This window comes from Barbatula barbatula (genome assembly GCF_947034865.1).
Source record: "Barbatula barbatula genome assembly, chromosome: 19".
Lineage (NCBI taxonomy): Eukaryota > Metazoa > Chordata > Actinopteri > Cypriniformes > Nemacheilidae > Barbatula > Barbatula barbatula.
In genome coordinates this window covers 4,198,754-4,221,144 of record NC_136782.1, presented here as the reverse complement: position 1 = coordinate 4,221,144, position 22,391 = coordinate 4,198,754, and the positions used below count along the sequence as shown (strand labels likewise).

At 42.0% G+C, this 22,391-nt stretch overlaps 1 protein-coding gene across 1 annotated transcript in view; it reads right to left on the bottom strand.

Annotated features, from left to right (window-relative positions):
* The window catches only part of dync2h1 (dynein cytoplasmic 2 heavy chain 1), a 55,051-nt gene that overhangs the window by 10,616 nt on the left and 22,044 nt on the right, over positions 1-22,391 (bottom strand). The window contains exons 47-78 of the mRNA XM_079481840.1: positions 22,189-22,291; positions 21,797-21,958; positions 21,565-21,686; positions 21,213-21,461; positions 20,977-21,085; positions 20,761-20,874; positions 20,512-20,654; positions 20,371-20,440; positions 20,128-20,288; positions 19,505-19,642; positions 19,315-19,428; positions 19,016-19,176; positions 18,559-18,682; positions 18,115-18,236; positions 17,942-18,028; positions 17,713-17,839; positions 17,016-17,157; positions 16,740-16,849; positions 16,632-16,652; positions 16,089-16,187; positions 14,843-14,966; positions 13,788-13,951; positions 13,532-13,651; positions 13,260-13,394; positions 12,991-13,134; positions 12,824-12,913; positions 12,633-12,698; positions 12,408-12,458; positions 12,256-12,333; positions 11,989-12,120; positions 11,744-11,816; positions 6-166 (exon numbers count right to left, since the gene is read on the bottom strand). Coding sequence (XP_079337966.1) covers positions 6-166; positions 11,744-11,816; positions 11,989-12,120; positions 12,256-12,333; positions 12,408-12,458; positions 12,633-12,698; positions 12,824-12,913; positions 12,991-13,134; positions 13,260-13,394; positions 13,532-13,651; positions 13,788-13,951; positions 14,843-14,966; positions 16,089-16,187; positions 16,632-16,652; positions 16,740-16,849; positions 17,016-17,157; positions 17,713-17,839; positions 17,942-18,028; positions 18,115-18,236; positions 18,559-18,682; positions 19,016-19,176; positions 19,315-19,428; positions 19,505-19,642; positions 20,128-20,288; positions 20,371-20,440; positions 20,512-20,654; positions 20,761-20,874; positions 20,977-21,085; positions 21,213-21,461; positions 21,565-21,686; positions 21,797-21,958; positions 22,189-22,291 — 3,816 coding nt within the window. The remainder of the gene's footprint in view (positions 1-5; positions 167-11,743; positions 11,817-11,988; positions 12,121-12,255; positions 12,334-12,407; positions 12,459-12,632; positions 12,699-12,823; positions 12,914-12,990; positions 13,135-13,259; positions 13,395-13,531; positions 13,652-13,787; positions 13,952-14,842; positions 14,967-16,088; positions 16,188-16,631; positions 16,653-16,739; positions 16,850-17,015; positions 17,158-17,712; positions 17,840-17,941; positions 18,029-18,114; positions 18,237-18,558; positions 18,683-19,015; positions 19,177-19,314; positions 19,429-19,504; positions 19,643-20,127; positions 20,289-20,370; positions 20,441-20,511; positions 20,655-20,760; positions 20,875-20,976; positions 21,086-21,212; positions 21,462-21,564; positions 21,687-21,796; positions 21,959-22,188; positions 22,292-22,391) is intronic.

The following is a 22,391-nucleotide window of genomic DNA, read 5'->3' as shown; positions in this document are numbered from 1 at the left end:
CTGACCTCGTGGTAGTTTTCTCGACCCACGATCTGTCCGGCGAGTTCTAGGAGCTCTTGAGACGGATCAGCACCTGCTGAGATGATAAGTAAGACGGGCTCCATCTCCAGCGTCTCCTCGTACAGACGCTTCAGATTGAGCAGAGGAGGAGAGAGCTCCCTCATTCCTACACAAACACACAAACAGGTAACGGGTTCAGCTCTCGCGTTGTTTGCAAGCACAGACAGGTAGACAAAAACAGACAAAGACGACAGACAGACAGACAGGAGCAGATTGGCAAAGAGAACGGTAGACAGACTCACACACATGCGCACACGAAAACTTGTGTACTCGTACAAACTCACTCACACTCTCACACACACACACACGCACACACTAACAAACATGGACACACTCACACAAACTCACGCAAATTCACACATACACTCATGAGTACACACTCACAAAAACTCACTCATAGGCATTCTTATAAATACACACACAAACTCACGCATACACACACACACACACACACACTCTCATAAAACACACTCGCACACACTCACGCATTCACGCACACACTCATAAATACACTCTCACAGACAGATTTACATAATCTCAAACATGCCCTCATAAATACAAACTCTCATTGGCTCACTCATACACACACACACTCATAAATACACACTCTCACGGGCTCACTCATACACACACTCGCACAAACTCACAAACTCATAAATACACAATCTCACGGGCTCACTCATACACACACTCGCACAAACTCACAAACTCATAAATACACACTCTCACAGGCTCACTCATACACACACTCGCACAAACTCACAAACTCATAAATACACACTCTCACAGGCTCACTCATACACACACTCGCACAAACTCACAAACTCATAAATACACACTCTCACGGGCTCACTCATACACACACTCGCACAAACTCACAAACTCATAAATACACAATCTCACGGGCTCACTCATACACACACTCGCACAAACTCACAAACTCATAAATACACACTCTCACAGGCTCACTCATACACACACTCGCACAAACTCACAAACACACACTCTCACTGGCTCACTCATACACACACTCGCACAAACTCACAAACTCATAAATACACACTCTCACAGGCTCACTCATACACACACTCGCACAAACTCACAAACTCATTAATATACACTCTCACAGGCTCACTCATACACACACTCGCACAAACTCACAAACTCATAAATACACACTCTCACAGGCTCACTCATACACACACTCGCACAAACTCACAAACTCATAAATACACACTCTCACGGGCTCACTCATACACACACTCGCACAAACTCACAAACTCATAAATACACACTCTCACGGGCTCACTCATACACACACTCGCACAAACTCACAAACTCATAAATACACACTCTCACGGGCTCACTCATACACACACTCGCACAAACTCACAAACTCATAAATACACACTCTCACAGGCTCACTCATACACACACTCGCACAAACTCACAAACACACACTCTCACTGGCTCACTCATACACACACTCACACACACTCACAAACTCATAAATACACACTCTCACAGGCTCACTCATACACACACTCGCACAAACTCATAAATACACACTCTCACAGGCTCACTCATACACACACTCGCACAAACTCACAAACTCATAAATACACACTCTCACTGGCTCACTCATACACACACTCACAAACTCATAAATACACACTCTCACGGGCTCACTCATACACACACTCGCACAAACTCACAAACTCATAAATACACACTCTCACTGGCTCACTCATACACACACTCACACACACTCACAAACTCATAAATACACACTCTCACGGGCTCACTCATACACACACTCGCACAAACTCACAAACTCATAAATACACAATCTCACGGGCTCACTCATACACACACTCGCACAAACTCACAAACTCATAAATACACACTCTCACGGGCTCACTCATACACACACTCGCACAAACTCACAAACTCATAAATACACACTCTCACAGGCTCACTCATACACACACTTGCACAAACTCACAAACTCATAAATACACACTCTCACAGGCTCACTCATACACACACTCGCACAAACTCACAAACTCATAAATACACACTCTCACTGGCTCACTCATACACACACTCGCACAAACTCACAAACTCATAAATACACACTCTCACAGGCTCACTCATACACACACTCGCACAAACTCACAAACTCATAAATACACACTCTCACTGGCTCACTCATACACACACTCGCACAAACTCACAAACTCATAAATACACACTCTCACAGGCTCACTCATACACACACTCGCACAAACTCACAAACTCATAAATACACACTCTCACAGGCTCACTCATACACACACTCGCACAAACTCATAAATACACACTCTCACAGGCTCACTCATACACACACTCGCACAAACTCACAAACTCATAAATACACACTCTCACGGGCTCACTCATACACACACTCGCACAAACTCACAAACTCATAAATACACACTCTCACTGGCTCACTCATACACACACTCGCACAAACTCACAAACTCATAAATACACACTCTCACAGGCTCACTCATACACACACTCGCACAAACTCACAAACTCATAAATACACACTCTCACAGGCTCACTCATACACACACTCGCACAAACTCATAAATACACACTCTCACAGGCTCACTCATACACACACTCGCACAAACTCACAAACTCATAAATACACACTCTCACTGGCTCACTCATACACACACTCACACACACTCACAAACTCATAAATACACACTCTCACGGGCTCACTCATACACACACTCGCACAAACTCACAAACTCATAAATACACACTCTCACTGGCTCACTCATACACACTCGCACAAACTCATAAATACACACTCTCACAGGCTCACTCATACACACACTCGCACAAACTCACAAACTCATAAATACACACTCTCACGGGCTCACTCATACACACACTCGCACAAACTCACAAACTCATAAATACACACTCTCACAGGCTCACTCATACACACACTCGCACAAACTCATAAATACACACTCTCACAGGCTCACTCATACACACACTCGCACAAACTCACAAACTCATAAATACACACTCTCACGGGCTCACTCATACACACACTCGCACAAACTCACAAACTCATAAATACACACTCTCACGGGCTCACTCATACACACACTCGCACAAACTCACAAACTCATAAATACACACTCTCACGAGCTCACTCATACACACACTCGCACAAACTCACAAACTCATAAATACACACTCTCACTGGCTCACTCATACACACACTCGCACAAACTCACAAACTCATAAATACACACTCTCACGGGCTCACTCATACACACACTCGCACAAACTCACAAACTCATAAATACACACTCTCACTGGCTCACTCATACACACACTCGCACAAACTCACAAACTCGTAAATACACACTCTCACAGGCTCACTCATACACACACTCGCACAAACTCACAAACTCATAAATACACACTCTCACAGGCTCACTCATACACACACTCGCACAAACTCACAAACTCATTAATATACACTCTCACGGGCTCACTCATACACACACTCGCACAAACTCACAAACTCATAAATACACACTCTCACAGGCTCACTCATACACACACTCGCACAAACTCACAAACTCATAAATACACACTCTCACAGGCTCACTCATACACACACTCGCACAAACTCACAAACTCATAAATACACACTCTCACAGGCTCACTCATACACACACTCGCACAAACTCACAAACTCATAAATACACACTCTCACTGGCTCACTCATACACACACTCGCACAAACTCACAAACTCATAAATACACACTCTCACAGACAGATTTACATAATCTCAAACATGCCCTCATAAATACAAACTCTCATTGGCTCACTCATACACACACACACTCATAAATACACACTCTCACGGGCTCACTCATACACACACACACTCATAAATACACACTCTCACAGGCTCACTCATACACACACTCGCACAAACTCACAAACTCATAAATACACACTCTCACGGGCTCACTCATACACACACTCGCACAAACTCACAAACTCATAAATACACACTCTCACGAGCTCACTCATACACACACTCGCACAAACTCACAAACTCATAAATACACACTCTCACAGGCTCACTCATACACACACTCGCACAAACTCACAAACTCATAAATACACACTCTCACGGGCTCACTCATACACACACTCGCACAAACTCACAAACTCATAAATACACACTCTCACAGGCTCACTCATACACACACTCGCACAAACTCACAAACTCATTAATATACACTCTCACGGGCTCACTCATACACACACTCGCACAAACTCACAAACTCATAAATACACACTCTCACAGGCTCACTCATACACACACTCGCACAAACTCACAAACTCATAAATACACACTCTCACAGGCTCACTCATACACACACTCGCACAAACTCACAAACTCATAAATACACACTCTCACTGGCTCACTCATACACACACTCGCACAAACTCACAAACTCATAAATACACACTCTCACAGGCTCACTCATACACACACTCGCACAAACTCACAAACTCATAAATACACACTCTCACTGGCTCACTCATACACACACTCGCACAAACTCACAAACTCATAAATACACACTCTCACGAGCTCACTCATACACACACTCGCACAAACTCACAAACTCATAAATACACACTCTCACTGGCTCACTCATACACACACTCGCACAAACTCACAAACTCATAAATACACACTCTCACTGGCTCACTCATACACACACTCGCACAAACTCACAAACTCATAAATACACACTCTCACGAGCTCACTCATACACACACTCGCACAAACTCACAAACTCATAAATACACACTCTCACAGGCTCACTCATACACACACTCGCACAAACTCACAAACTCATAAATACACACTCTCACGGGCTCACTCATACACACACTCGCACAAACTCACAAACTCATAAATACACACTCTCACGGGCTCACTCATACACACACTCGCACAAACTCACAAACTCATAAATACACACTCTCACAGGCTCACTCATACACACACTCGCACAAACTTACACACACACTCATAAATACACACTCTTACAGGCTCACTCATACACACACTCGCACAAACTTACACACACACTCATAAATACACACTCTCACTGGCTCACTCATACACACACTCGCACAAACTCACAAACTCATAAATACACACTCTCACAGACAGATTTACACAATCTCACTCGCGCACACACTAACAAACATGCACACACACACAAATACACACAAACTCAGGCAAACTAACACTCACGTTTTCACTTACACACATGCACACACACGCACTCATAAATACACACTCTCACAGGTTCACACATACACACACTCGCTCTCTCACACACACACACACACACACATTCATTAATACTCAATCCCTCTAAGACCAGGTCAGATTTAGTACTTTAAAATTATCATTAACTATAAATCTTTTTCACTTTGACAACGTCCCCAAAGGCAGGTTTTGTAAAATAAATACACATACGCATGCTTAATGCGGCACAGTTTTGTCATTCCAGCAGTGTCCTTTGGATTGTATTCAATTTATTGTCATTACACACATACAAGTACAGTGCAATGAAATCTATTCTGCAGTGGGTATCGAGTATCGAGTCCTGCGCTCTTGAGAGGGGACAAAATATCTTCAAGCGACCATACATTTTCATTTCCATAGCCACCACGAGGACAGCGCACAGCTATTCTACTCTGCACAGCAGCTTTAACCTGAACACACACACAAGCATCTATTCTGTCTGGGATAGTCGGTCAGAGCGTAACAGCGGTTAAATGACTGGGAAGCTTAGAGGCGCTTGTAAGAGGATTAGAAACAAAGATCCATTAGCATGTGTGGTTAAGAGTCCACACACAGTGACTCAGAGATACACATCAAACTCTGCGCTAAAGGCCCCATTACGCCGACAACTATAAACAATACTATATAATAACTATATTACTATACAATCCAACACAATTTAACATTTTTATTCTAGGCTTGAGTGCCTTTTTTTGTCAGTTAAATCTATCAGACGTGTAAGCTGACGGAGGTTTCCGTGACTCGTGTTTAGAGCCGGCGCGGCGCGGTCCGGAATTCAGATTCATTCTTTGGGACGTGGTATGGACGGGGGAGTCCAGGCTCGGGCGTATTTAAAGATTTACCACGGTAAGACCAAGTTCTGCTGTAATTCATAATGACACAACATTAGAGTTAATGCCAGCAGAACGGACATTACTATTCATGGGTCGTATTATTATTTATTTTACTGTAGTGAAAGCAGCTGACAGTAACCACGGATTGACCTTCAATCTCATCTAAACGCTTCCATCTTGGGGCCTGAGCGAGCGTTGCTGCCACATTTCCAACTCATTTAGCAGGAGTTTAACAGGAGAAACAGACGAGGATGTGAGGAGAGAGAGAGTGATGGAGGGGAGACCTCTGTGTGCTGCGTGAAGGGTAATTGACACCGTGAGGTGTTATGAGCTGAGAACAGCGTCGCGTACAAATCAGACGGACATTGTGTGTGCGCATGTTAGCCTCAAGGAAGATAAACTCGGTTTCTGTGCTCTAAACTCTGGATTTGGCGCATCGAGCCCTTTGATTAGCTGAACACGTTTTGATAAGGACGTTTTTGTGTCGTTCACAGGTGAGGCTGCAGTTCTGATTATCTGCATGGAAGCGAGACGGCGGCCAATGAAAATTCATCATGACTGATGACAAGACATCTGAGAATATGCGAAAGATTTGAGAGCAGAGCAGAAAAGCTGTACAGGAAACAATGATTTCCAATGATTAATACATAATACATTTTTAATAAATTCTTTAAGATTATCAAACACGAACTAATGTTCATTAATGCTGCGATTTTTAAAACCCCATTCACCCAGAAAATTTACAGTGATTCGGGAAAAGGGGACCTAGTTACGTTAACTGGATCATTCCCGGAAAGCACCCTGTGTGAACAGAAGGCAGAAACAATGCCGTAAAAGCTGTGTATTGATGACACGCATCTATAATAAATCGTGAATAATTTGGCTTTGAAAACAAATATAATGAAGCGATTCATGTTATAGGTTAATCGAAAAACTAAAGAAATACTATTCGTCTTTAGCTAAATCCTGAATGAATGCAAGAGTCATAATCACCAAACGTAAGGTCAGATGCAAGAATAGCGTAGTTTCTCAAACTTTGTTAAAAAATATATCGTTTTTTAAACTCATATTTTTGTACATCATATTCCTAAAAAAATGATATTATATTGTTGAGTTGTAATAAGGCTATGTTGCAAAAATACTGGTTCATTTTTACTTTGTTATATTTTCATTTAAGAGTAAATATTCCTCGACTTTTAAGGTCCAAAAGTCCAACGACAAGTTAACGTATAAACAAGATGTAAAAACGCTTTTATTTTGTTATAAATCATCCGTCTATTCCCCTCCTTTCCCCCAGCCTACTATGATCTGATTGGTCAGATGGTCTAGTCTGCTGTAATTGGTCTACCGCGAATGGAAGTTTTTGCGGACAGTAATCGCAAAACGTAGGCTGGGACTATATGTAGGGACATAAATCTGCGGGAGTTCGCGAATAGTACTTGGGCACGACTCCTTTGCGTGATTCAGACTCAACTCCCATTTTTCCAAGCCAATAACTTTGTTATTCATTCAACTTTGGCCTTACAACATGGCAGACTGCTCACATTCTCACGCGGCAACATTACACACGATGTGAAATGTAATTTACATAATATCGTAATATGTACTCTTTGTGTATTATCCAGGATCTCTGTATGAAAAGAGCTTAACACATCCCAGATAGCACAGGTACTTCTGTAAGATGTCTGCTAAAGATCTGAGATCTGAAAAATCTGCTATGTAAAAACATCTGATAAAAGTCTTCGAAAAGTCAGTTTTACATACAGTACATTCTAAATAAACTTCTAGATGTCTACATGACATCTGACAAGAAACATCTCAGAGACGTATTGCAGATGAGCAAACAATAAAAAATACATCTTGCGGATGTGAATTCTGACATCAATAGTATGTGTGCTATCAGGAATATATACATATCATCTTCAAGTTAAAAAAATCAATATATTAAAGTCTCTCCCCACTGTGTTTAAAGGGAACTCAGGGTATAGAGAGATGTATGGCTTAATAAGTTGTTATTAAGTTGCCTTACACTACATCAAATATTTTAATTTCTTAAAAAAAGCCTAAATGTTATACTCATTTGAACCTAATGAGGCCGCCATGTTGTTTTCGATGACGTAAAATGGTTGCACGCCAAACTGAACACGTACGTATCAGTTCTTCAGCAAATATAAGGTCCTGTAGGATAAAAATATACCTGTAAATAATCCTAAATAAAGATGCTATTTGGTTTATTTTCATACATTTTAATATTGATGGTCAGAAATAATACAAACATACATATTAATAACCAAAATCATTGCGAATTTAGTAAATACACAGATTTTGACGGAAACAAATATGGCGGCCTCGGAGTAAAAATATTTGGTCACACTTTATTTTAAGGTCCAATTCTTGGAATGAATAAACCATGACTTTGACCACAGTAAACTACTAATTTGTTGCTATTAATAGTAAGTAAGCTAGGTTTAGGTATTAGAGAAGTCAGGTTGAATATGTGCTTTATAAGTATTAATAAACAGCCAATATGCTAAAAATAGGCATCAAATAAGCAAGTAGTTAATAGTGAGAATTGGTCCCTATACTAAAGTGTTGACGTCTAAGTTTATAATACTGTGACAGTTACACTGTGTTTTAATTTCACATTTATAAAGTCAATGTCCTTGTTAATATATGAAGCCATACATCTCTCTATACCCAAGGTTCCTGTTAAGAGAAATGAATGATATAGAATCACAGGCTAACCGATGGCCTGCCCTCGGACTGCATGTCTGCATACTAAACTACAGTCAAGCCATTTTATATCTTAATAAGCCAATACAATACAGAGAGAGAGAGAGAGAGAGAGCTGATATTCACATGCTCCGAGTTGTGCGTTTTCAAGGACTCTAGAGTTACACACTTTACCCAGTATAACCCCAGCAGAGAGACACAGAGATCTGTAATGCCAGCTGACTGTGGCTTTCAGTTACATTTACAGCCGGGAAAACAATGTGCTGAAATTCTTTAACCTGAACAAAACATTACAAGCAATATAACAACCAAGTGAAAAGGTTAGATGGCATTAACATCAACTAGATGTCCACAGTTTCTTAAGCGGACTGGTTTCATTGCTGTTTTTAGTGGCTTGCTGACTCTTTGTGCAGTGCAGTGCAACATCTCCTATTAAAACCAACAAAGCCGTCCGCACTGACAGCACCGCTGCTGTTACACGCGTTTCTTTTCTCAACTTGTTACACAAACACTCAAATCACTTTATTTTTCTAAGAGACATACCACAGCTAACTTGCAATATTTCTGTTGTCTAATCCAATTACAACACAACAGTCTGAACCTTCCTGCTTAGAGATCGACCGATATATTGTTTTACCGATATTGTCCCCGATATTTTTCCATGCTCCATATCGGATGAAACTTTAACAAGATGCGCCACTGCCATTACAATGAATGGGGAGCAATGCAAAGCTCAATATGGCCGCTCTTGCGAAGGAAGTCCCACCTTCCGGTAAAACGAGCCAATCGTCAATCAGTATTGTCTGATTATTCTCTGGGGCGGGGCTCTCGGGGGGGATTTATGCTAAAAGTTATGGAACCAAAGTTATGGAACAGTTCATGTCAGGTTTAATAATGGATTGGACATGTGATTTTTGCCAGCAATTTAAAACATATCTGTCTAAGTAGATAGGACTGTGGACTTGCTATTAAAGGCGGGGTGTCCGATTTCCGAATTATGGGGGTGTCCGATTTCCGAATTATGTTTGTTTAGAAAGGAGTCAGGTCGAATACCAAAACATCCATGCACAGGACGGACATTAGTCGACTTTAGTCCTAAAGAAAATATATATGACATTTACCTTGGCATTTGTTTCCTTGACATTTGTTTAGACAGACCCATATTTTCTATGCTTATTCCATTAAAAGATGCAATGATGCCTGTTCAACTCTGTTGCGCTTATGACTGAAGTCATCTCCTGGGTCCTAAATTACACCTCATTGGTGAATTGCTGATTTGTGTTGCCTTTATATGAACGTCTGATCAAGAAACCTTTACCTCATGGGCCCATTGTGCCAGCAGGCATTTCAAAATCTAGGCCGACAAAATAGTATTCATAATTCTGACACAACATACTACTTGAGTTTGGTTTATTACTCTCCTGACAATGTATTATTTCAATATTCTTCAGTGAATCGTTATCCGGCGAATTATTCTTTTGTCTTTTTAGCCTATTAAACAGCAATTATACATTCTCAAACTCTTATTTAAAATGAATGATAAAATTTTTACAAAATTGATACTACCCTGCCATTTACGTTCAGTAGACTTTGTACATTAATTTGGCCTATTGTTAATATACCGTAAGTGTTGCTACTGCTTTATAAATTAAAACAGTATAACAGTAAATAAATATCGGTTCTGCATATCGGTTATCGGACACATAAACATGCAAATAATTGGTATCTTTATAGGTAATAAAAACTCTATATCGGTCGATCGCTACTTCTGCTCTGCACTTTAAGTGCATGTTAAAATACAAAAGAATGACAATTGATGATTGATCGTGGCTTAGAACTGAACATATTCAAGTATTGACCGTCTTTAACCCTTTAACATCATAACGGAGTCTACCGCAACATCAGCACCGGTTCATCATGTGACTGTCACTCATGATCACTGCTGCTTTATATTCAGATTATGACTGAGTTCATTACACTGTGATTGACAGCAGTCACTGAACATGCCAATAAACACACTAAACAAAAAAAAATAAGAATAAGACACAAGGAGGAGGAGAGAGAGAATGAAATGAGGTTTATAAAGTTGCTGGTGTGCGTGTTGATGGTCAGGTTTATTAGCACCCGTTGTGTGTGTGTGTGTGTGTGTGTATGTCTAAGGTAAAATAGATAAATGTTGTGTTTATGCAGGTTTTAATTGAGTCTCATTACCACCAGCCTTAGAGAACATCAATCAACGCTAATTGAGTGTGTGTGTGTGCGTGCGTGTGTGTGTGTGCGTACGGTTTCACACAAGGCTGATCTGATGTGTGTTGAATAAAAAATTCGGACTTGGTTCGATTTTCTGCGTTTTTCGCATCCGTAAGCATTTTGAGAGGCGTTTTGACGATTCCGCGACAGGGTACAAACGACCGCCAAATACAAAAAAAACACATACGAATATTTCGGACTGTATGCGCAAAGACATTAGTTCTGAACCTGTGACTGTATACACCAGACAGCTAGAAGCTGTCTATCTACACTGACCGCGACAAGGAAACTGTTACAAATAGCGCTTATATGGTTAAAAGGCCTCTACATGAATAAGAGCGGGAAATGAAACAAAAATGACTAAAGGACAGAGGATGACAAATGAACGGATGCTGCGTGTATGTGTGTCGTCATGAGTGCTCTCTCTCTCTCACTCCCTGTACTTACCCAAAGTGTGAGATGCGAACGCTGCCATAGCACTCTGTAATCTATCCGGTCTCAAAGCCTGAACCACCAACACCTGAAAGAAAGAGAGAGACAAAGCTACCTTCAGGTCCTTTTAGTTATGTTTCTTTGTTCTAATCTGAAGGTCGTGACTAAGTTTATGTTTTGGTGATGGACTATTTCCCTTTGGTTTGAATTTGAAAGGATGAGGAACTCCGATTGGTGCACGCTGATGATTGAGAGCTCACCTGCTGAAAGAGAGAGATCTTCTTGGCAACAGAAGGAGGGATTTCCTGTTCGCAGCAGGAACTGCGTGAGAAAGAGAGCCAGAGGTCTGCGTCGTTGAGATTCAGAGACTGATATAAGACAGGAAAGGTGGTCTAAAAGAGAAGAAATGTTTATAAGTCAACATACTGAACACAGATCTGACGGTATGTATCTTCTAGCCGGGCGATTTCTCAAGGTTGGCAAAGTCTGCCGTGAAATCTTTGGATTTACTCTGATGTGAGACTCACTTTGAGCAGCGCGACAGCCGTCAGCCTCTCCTGATCAATCCACGATGGGAACTGTCCTCGCAAAGACTTCTGGGAGTCCTGAAGAAACACAGAGTTTGTAAGACAGGAGGAGATGGAAATGATTCAAAAACAAACGGCACAGAGATTCATACCGTCTTCCGAACCATATCTCCAACGATGAGCCCCGTGAAAACGTCCCATTCCTGCGTGAAGCATAAATCACAACAGCGGTGTTTCTCTTCTATTGTGCGTGACAAATAACATTTGTCGAAACAGCCCCCGTATGGAGCACCAAATATAGAAACGCCATGGTTTGTTCATCATTTATTATCAGCCAGAGTTTATTAACACGAGTGAAAGATTGTGTGGGTGCTCACATTTTCCTGAAACAGTTCTGGATTCATTCCCTTCACAAAGTGCAGCGCAAACATCAGCTGATCCGCCTGGAAACAAACAAATACGTACTTTCAAGTCGCATATCAGTGTAAACGCACTAGCTCGGATTGGTGCTGTGGGTTTAAAGTGGGCGGAGTCATCTGTTTGGGGACATATTGATGGTTTTTGTTACCTTGAAGAGAGAGCGGCAGATGTATTCATACACCATGTTCTTCAGACTCCTCTCCAAAGTGATGATTCTCACGTCTGTACTTTCACTTTCCTAAAACACACACAAATAAATCAAATCCTTCCTTCAGATTCTCGAGGCCATGATGCACTGTGAGCGTGATGCGTCACCTGTTTGTACTGCAGCGCTCTGTGGAAGAGACGCAGGAACGACGCCAAACTGAATCTGTACATGTTATTAATCTTGGACAGATCCATGATCACAAAATACATCTTACTGGCTGTCTCAGCCAATGGCAGGTAAGCATCCCTCTCCTACAGACAGACAGAGAGAGAGAGAGAGAGAGAGAGAGAGAGAGACAGATGTTACACTGGTGCCATCTGGTGTCTCTTCACCTGTCATGTCAACTGTATAATCACACACTCGTTCTCATTGTCACCTGGTCGAGCGATGTCTGTAATCGGTGAAACTCAGTCAGTGATTGGTGGATCAGGGCACTGCTGGCTTTCGTCTGGTTCAGTGACTCAATCAACTCTTTGTTCTCCAGAATATTCCCTTGAGCTGTGGCCAGAGTCTACACACACACAGTTATTATACAAAACAGCATGCGTTCCTGTCTCTAGAGGTCCTGTGTCAGAGCAAAGAATTCTGGGAATTTTGATACAGCGCTACAGATGGAGAGAGAGCATGCTGGGATTGATCCTACAGTACCTCTAACAGTGACTCCTCCAGTTGTGCAAGTTGGATCTTCTTCTCCTCCTCCTGTTGTAGGAGTTTGGTTTTTTGACTCTCCAGCTCCGGTTTCTCTTGCTGAATGGTCAATGCTAGCAGCTAAACAAACACACACACACACACACACACACACTCATAATAATATGCATATTACTATATATGCCGGCATTTCATTGGTCATTATCCGTTTTTGATCTGAAGATTGGCCTATTAAAAGCCACATGTGGTTATTCACCTGTCCTCTCAGGCCTGCTCTTGTGGTGGTAAAGTTGACCTTTGTGATCACAGACGCTGCATCCGGTGGAATGAACGGACTGGGGTTGCGGGTCGCCAGAAAGAGACGGAAATCCTCATTATAGTCAATGACTTTGTCTCCGATCTGTACTACGTATCTTGGCCCTGACACACAAACAAACATAAAAAAAATCATCAATCGTATAATAGCATAATGCTTCTACATACTGCATAACTCGTTTTTAAAATAAGCATCATAATGAATGCTTTCTTGAATGCTCCTTGTAGGAGGGTTTGGGGGTTGCCAGATTGTGAGGTAGGAGGAAGGATGCGACAACATTCTCTGTGTGTGTGTGTGTCCTCTCGTCTGTGTGTGTGTGTCCTCTCGTCTGTGTGTCTGCAATGCAGTAGTTTCTCCACACACACACACACACACACTTTAATTTCCCTCTCCTCATTCAACCACAGAAAAACACTCAGTTTATCTTCCTCCCTCCGGCACCCAATACTCTCAAGCATATCTGTGCTTCTACACACACACACACTCACATCAGCGTATGGATGAGGCTTCAGTGATGCCCACAGGTCTTATTTTGTACACACAGCTGGGACAAGGGGATAAATACACTGAAAACGGAAACAGAGCATGTGTGTGTGTGTGTGTGTGTGTGTGTGTCACAGGGAAGCACCAACAGTAACCACTGGTAACGTGAAGGTTTTAGTATCAATTCTAGCAAGAGTACCATGACTGTCAGTGTATCTACTCGACACGACATAACACTTAAATTTAACATATAGAGTAGAAAATTAAGCTTATACATATTGTGATTCTTTTTCCATGTCAATAAAAAACACTTGTGTAAAGGTGATACAACAAATGCTGCAATTAAATACATTACACCCTGAAAACCAAATTATTGCTTCACGCATTACAGTTATGAGATTGCGTTGCATCTGGAATTAACAAAGTAAAGAGCACACATTGCTGAACACACACAAGCACAGGTGCACGCCAGCAGCCGCACACACACACACACACATACACTCGGCGCTCACCCTGTGTGATCAGGTCTCGTCGCAGCAGCGGGTACAGAACGGGTTCCACACCATCCATCTCCTGAATGATCAGCGTTTTCCCAAAGCGCACAGCTAACTCCAACACCGTCATGAAGTTAGAATCCTGAAACACAACGCATAAACATAATTCCTCTCCACCGTTTGCATACTGTTTTGCACTGTTTGCCTGGCCGGGGGGCTGCTAGAAGTTTTATTTCCTTAACACTGCATATAGGTATTTGTAGTCTGTTTAATATTTGACCTGTTCTTTCTCCTTGGGTGTGTGGTTCTAGGTGATGGACCCTGTGCGTGTGTGTGCGTGTCTGCCTGTGTGCACGTTTGTATGTGTGTCTGTGTGTGTTGGTCATGTTGTGTGGAGTGTTTTGTGTGTGTGTCTTCTGTGGTTTCACCTTTTTTGTTTTTACTTGTATAACCTTGTATGTTTTGCTTATAGTCAATATGTTTTTCTTGTACAGCTGCTTTTTAACAATGAAAATTGTAAAAAGCGCTATATAAGTAAAGTTGACATGACTTTCGCCCACTATATAGTATGGAAGTAGGCGACCGCCGCGCTACTAGAAGACACATGGTTTGTTACAAACCTATAAGAATATCGCACCGCATCCAGTGTGGACAAAATAATAATAATACAAAATTTAAAGATTGTAATACTGTAGGTTCTTATGCGTTTCTAATGTCATTTGTCGTGTTGCGTCGCATCCGTGTAGACACGGCGTAAGTAGTATTTTAGTAACATATACGTACACCTATGCATGGAATACCTGGACAAACAATAACAGCAGTATACAACCATATATCACAGGGTGATAAAGTCTATCCCGCAATGCATTCCAATTACAGATGCACACATTTCTGGCCGATTTCGATAACCTATAATTTGTTATCATTGGAAGCCGGTAACCGATATATGGCTGATATACAGTATCTAAATATGAATATATAATTCCCTGAGACTGAAACGAAAGACAAAAAGTGGACAACTGCTTTAATTTAAAAACGGTTACCATTATTCAATTTTATTATCGGCCGATACCGATAACATTAAAAATTACCGATTCCGATATGACCGATAATTTATCGTGCATCCCTAATTCCAATTGACCTTCTATTTGCCATGTGATGAGTGAACTAGAAATAATATCAGCGGTGATCATTTTCCATAAAACTGGACTAAGAATGCCAAACAGCTCGGTTAGGACACAGCCTAATATGAGTGTGCGCTCACCTGTTGGTTTATAATCTCCAGCCGATGCTCTTTCAGGTGAGTTCTCAACCATTCTGTCGCACGTGACGACGGATCGATCAAAAACGGACAGGAAGCACTCTGGGGAAGACAAGAGAAAATGCATTTAATAAAAACAACATAGATAACACTTGTTTTGTAATTGTGTTACTGGTAAAGATTTAGAAAACAATGAAATGGTGTAGTCCAAAATCCAACACAACAGAAAGTCGAAAAATGGATCTCCAGCGATGAATCAGGGCAAAAGTTCGCCCAAAAATATCATTATAGACACAAAAACAAACTAGAGAGCAAAAATAAAAAGTGCAAAGTAAAAACAATGTTCAGGATTGATCTCAAAAACGATTTGCACCTTGCACTTTATCACGCTTTTTTGTGGCCTCTTTAAAATGACAATAACTTATTTTTGTGAGCCCCGATTGGCCATGTGTCTGTTCATTTACATATCACAATTGTAAACAGGACAGTAGTATGGTACAAGTTATAGGAAGAGACAGTTGTAGAGGTGTGTCTGTGTGATCTTACCTGTGATCTTAGTTCATTAAGCTGATGACAGCATGAGAGGAGCAAACATGAGTGAGTGAGTATGTGCTGAGCATCATGGGAAACAAAGATGACCAGAGTGCGTGTTACCTGCAGGATGACCAGAGCGTTCTCCATAGACAGTTCATCAGACGGCAGTCCTTCACTTTTCCAGATCAACTGCTCACTCTCAGAACACAGGAAGTGACGCAGATCAAACTCTGCCAATCAGAGGACAAAGCTGTTTAAGCCTCAGCCAATCAGAAAACATTTCTAATCTTGAGACTTTAAAAGCAGTTTGTGTGACTTCTGTACACCATAAAAAATATTTGACACATTCGATTGTAAAATGATGTTCTGATTCTGTCCGGTGTGCGTGTGTGTTACTCTGTAGTCCTGAAGTGTTGATCCAGTTGTCCAGACTGATGCGTCGCTGATCTTCAGGAGCTGCCGGCAGGTACGTGATGAAAGCGGCGGCGAGTTGAGCTCTCTTAGGAAGACTGTCCAGTTCCTCACTAATTTCATCCACCTACACGCACAAACAAACAAACACACACTAAATAAAAGGGTAGTTGACCAAAAAACATTGTGTACATGCGCATTTACTCAGACTTTTGTCATTTCAAACCAGTATGACCTTCTTTATTACGCAGAACACAAATGAAGATATTTTGAAGAATGTTGTTTACTGGCACCCGTTCACTAGCATTGGTTTTGTGTTCACGCCATACAATAGAAGTGAATCGTCTCCAGCGCTGTTCCGTGACCAACATTCTTCATAATATCTTCTTTTGTGTTCTGCGGAAGAAAAAAGACTGAGACGACAAGAGGGTGAGTAAATGATGAAAGAACACACACACACACACACACACACACACATCTGATTTCACACTTAACACCCACATAAACATAAAACAGACAGAAGTGTACACAACCAAACACACACACACACACTACATTGCATACACATTCAAACACAAAATAAGAAAATATACACAAAGAAACACATGCGTGAACACTAACATACACACATACAAACAAAAGTGCATCAAACACGCTCAAGCATCAATACAGACACACACACCTGAGCGTTCCAGCGTGTGTGTTCTCCATCTAACTGCTGTAGAAGTTTCTCAGCGGCACTGATGGTCTCCTGAGCTCTGCTCACTTCTGACTCCAGCTGAGCCGCTTCAGTGGTACGACACTGGAATCTGAACACACACAGACAAACAAACACACAACATTACAACTTATCATGACCAAAATCTACAGCAGAGTCACATTTGCGAAGAAGACGCTTCCAGAATGCATACTTCTCCTTCAGCTCCAGAACTTTCTCTCCCACGGAGTTCAGCTCCTTCTCCAGTCTGTTCTTACGCTTCTCTGTCTTACGCAGGTTTCTAGAACAATACAGTGACAAGTTACTTCCCTCTTTAATGATCCACATCTGTAATGATGCAGTGTTAGTGCGTGCGTGTGTACTGACTCCATGAGTCCTGCATGCTCAGACTCCAGCGGTTCAATCTTCTCCAGTACGTGTGAATACTGTACATTAGCTTTTACCCATGCGGCCAGAGGAGCGGCGGCTGCACTCGCACGCTTGGCGTTCTACAACACAAAGAAACACAGTAAGCTTACTGCCTACATTGTTTTTATTGTTCATTTATGGGAATTGTTTTGAAGCTAGCAAGCGTGTTGTCGTGTAAGTGAATCAAAAATCATTTCCTCATCGCATCATGTTGACCCCATGGCTGGGTTTAAAGGGATACTTCAGCCAAAAATTCACCTTCGAGTTGGGAGTAAATGGGGGCAACCATCTGTTTGGTTATAAACATTCTTCCAAATATCTTTCTCTGTGTTCATCAGAACTCGAAGAAGATTTTCGGGTGAGGTATCCCTTTAATCAGGTGTGTGTACGTGCGTGTCTGACCTTGGGGTCAAAGGACGCTCTGTTTCGATGCAGCAGCTCCTCGACGCTCTGCCTGATGTCGTGACTGATGTTGCGGGCGTCAAACGTGACGATATCTTCCCGCACTCCTCGCTTGGCTAAAAAACTGCCGTTTATAAACACTCCATTAGCTCTTCAATTATTCAACTCATTTAATGGTTTTAACTGAAAGCAAATGACCTAACGCCTCTGCGCGCTTATTTGCAATGAAAATGTGCTGAATGAAAATCCTCAATTAGTCCGGAAAGAGATTAGATTCATTTAGCCTGAAGAGTGTGAAGGTGTATTAAGCGCTACGGCAGTTTAATTTGCCGGGAAGAGATAAACACCGTAAATATAGACAGAATTCATTCTATTACGCCCATTAAAACGTAATATAAACAGTGAGTAATGCGATAGCGGCCCACGCGCACTCAGTCTCATTCTCTTTCTCTCCCACCTCTTCATGCTGACCCAGGAGGTGTCAAATATTCCCATGAGTCTCAGCACTCCCTCCAGGATGTCTCGGATGACGTCGGGTGGCATGCGCAGGGAACGAATCTCGGACAGGGACTCCGGTTTGATGTTGCCCACCGCTTGTTTTGCCTCGTCGACCAGAGGCTAAGCGCACACACACGACAAACAACACTCACAAATGAGCACTCACACACAAAGATAACAATTCATTAGGCTTTGTAAGTATGTGAGGATTTTACGAGATAGGTGAACTCATGCGGTCATGAGGACAGATGCGCTCACCTGGACCTCTCTGAGCTCCTCGTCAATGTTCTTCTTCCGCTCTTCGATCTTGGAGACCTCCTTCGCCATTCTCTCTTTGATCTTCTCCATCTCTGTCTTCTGGTCACTGGCATTCTGAAACAAACACACAACGCGTGCTCAGCGTGCCGTTACACACGACACAGATGAACACGCACAGAAAAACACAGACCTGCATGGAGAAGGTGATTTCCTGCAGGGCTGCATCGGCCTCGGACTGTTTGGTTTTCAGTAAGCTGCTCTGCTCGGCCGCCCGTCTCTTCAACTCATCCACCAATGCCTTCGCTTCATTCAGTTTGGCCACACCTGCCTGTGGTCACGTGATAAACAGAGAAGGAATGATGCATGTACTGCAGATACATTTTAAAACATGTTTTAGTATAAACAATAAATTATTTCTTGATTATTTTAAGTCATTAAAGATCGACATATTGTACAGCTTTGAGGCCAATCCAATCAGATGTCAAGCGCAAAAATAATCCATTTAATACCACAGTGAGCTCACAAATCACGCGAATAGTGTTAGTTAAAATGAATGCAGCTAATAGCAGCTTATCGCAATGCTCAGGAGCAAATTACCCTCCTCCATCCCCAGCTCCACCTCACATTTACAATCGGGACTGGACTTCTGTTATTCCTTTTCACAAGTCTCAACTACATGTTTCACACTTGTCTTTAAGAACTAATGACATCTGCTTGTTCCACAGCACCATTCTAAACTATTTGCTAATTGTCAATCGTTTATGACAGTAGTGAACCTGACAAGTGAATGTAGTGAGAGGTGGGGATGTTAACCTGTAAGTGCTGTTGTTTTTGGGTCAGCTCTTTGCGTTTCGAGCTATAGATGGACCGATACACCTGAAGAAAACCTAGGTATTGACTGGGCGTCGCTCCGAATTCCCAACACGACTCGTGGATCATCAGGAAGGAACGATAGAGGTGTGCATGCACAGATACTAAAAGAACAACACATCAGTCAATCAAAGACATTCGAGAAGAAAAATCTAAATCGACTGTGTTCTGTACTCGATTTCATACCAGATTTCTTCTTCTGTATTTCTCCAGTCTTCTCATCTTCTACCATTCTCGACAGCAGCATCTCTGGGATCTAAAGCAGAGTCACATGAACGGAGAGGTACTTCCTGTTAGACATCTCTGTCTTTAATAAACAATCTTTACCTTCTTCATGCTGCTGTCTGACCAGCCCTCCATCCACTGGACCGAGCACCTCCTGTAGAGGGCGGGGTTACTCTCACAGTTGATGGTGAACTGTTCATTAGTGCAGTCCATGATCAGCACCACATGGAGGTTCTGCTGAACGCCTGCGTGCACACAAGAAATGACATGTACAAATCACGGAAGCACATAAATGAAACACTGAGATAACACAAACACATGCGTGTGTGCATTATTTCTGTGTGTACTCACGGTTGGAGAAATAGTTGAGAACTGGAGCAGTAAAGCCGTCCTGCGATGCTTGATCTTTCAGAGAAGACAGCAGAGGTTCCAGTTCTTCAGTGGAGTACAAACCTGGAACTTCACCTACAACACACACACATATAAATGCACGTTTAAATGCTGCAAACAACTACTGATTGTAATGAGCCAAGTTGCCTTATTTTGAGAAAATCTGTTATCGGTCACCTGAGGACAGCAGACTGTTGACCATCTCCAGAAAAGAGAGATGAACAAACTGATGATCTTCTAACAACAAAACAACCTGCTGACCGTCTACAGCCGCCAACTGCATTACCTACACACAGAGAAAGAGAGAGAGAGAGAGAGAGAGAGAGAGAGAGTTTTTACCACCAGCCCCGTTTGATGAGAAAATAACTTTTTATGGTGCTATATAAAATAAATGTAGTCGGACAGATTCTCACATTTTTCAGATCAGATTTGAAGTGTTTCAGCGAGTACGAACGAGAGATTTTGGGAGTAAAGAGAGTGGCTCCGTGCATGTGGCTGACTACAGACGTGGCTGTGCGGCGCCCAACACCGCTACGACCCGCCAACAGCAGCGAACCGCCCGGAGAGCTCAAAACACGGTCCAGACGAGACATGTAGTCCAGAACCTCAGGAAACAGCAGAATGTCCAACTCTCGGTTCTCACGGCCATACATAACTATTCCCTAAATGGACAGAACACATCACACAGATGACGTTTTCAATTCACAAATTTCACATTATTTTAATTGTGAAACTATAATGCATTTTGCCATTTCCCTGTCTGACCTTGTGTATGATCTCACTCAAGTCACTGGCATTGAGATGTCCCAGCGGTTTGCCGTGAGGTGGGAGGGGCTGACCAGGAGCCCGCCCCTCATGTGAAGTGGCCCACGTGACAAAGTACGTATCTGTAAAAACATGAATGTCACATACAATTCAATTTCAGATTGTTGCTTAAAATATGCACGAGTGAAAGGAACACAAAGTGTGTGTGTGTGTGTGTGTGTGTGTGTGTTACCTGTGATGTTGTCAAGGGCATCAGAGCCCCAGTCACCCCTGATGACAGATGACAGAATGTTCTCAAACACATTCAGGTCCTTCGATGTCACCAAACGGTCCCTGAAAAGACGTCGAGCTTCGTATGCCACCACCTCTAAGACTGAATCTACTGCCGATTTACCTGCACAAACACACATCTTATATAAATAAAGTTTGGCATGTTAACATTAAATAAAACATTAACACAAGTTGTTAAATAACTACCTAGACTTTTTAATAGTGCTATTTTAAATCTATATCAATCCCAAAATGCATTGTGCAAAGCTCTGAGAATATGTCGATCCAAGACGGCGTACAGAATTGATGAATGTAATATTAAAGTGCGTCGACAGGATGTTTTGCTGATCTCACCTGCGCTCAGGTCGTACCGGAGCAGATTCAGGACCCACTGTGTCAGCAAACACGGCGTGAACAGATAATGACTGTGATCGTCCACTGAGAATTTTGCCTTTACCTGAAATCACAACAAACATGTAAAATCACACGTGCACAGTGACATCAGCACAGACATGCTGGCCACGTTCAAATATGAACATTTTAAATATCAACGTTTA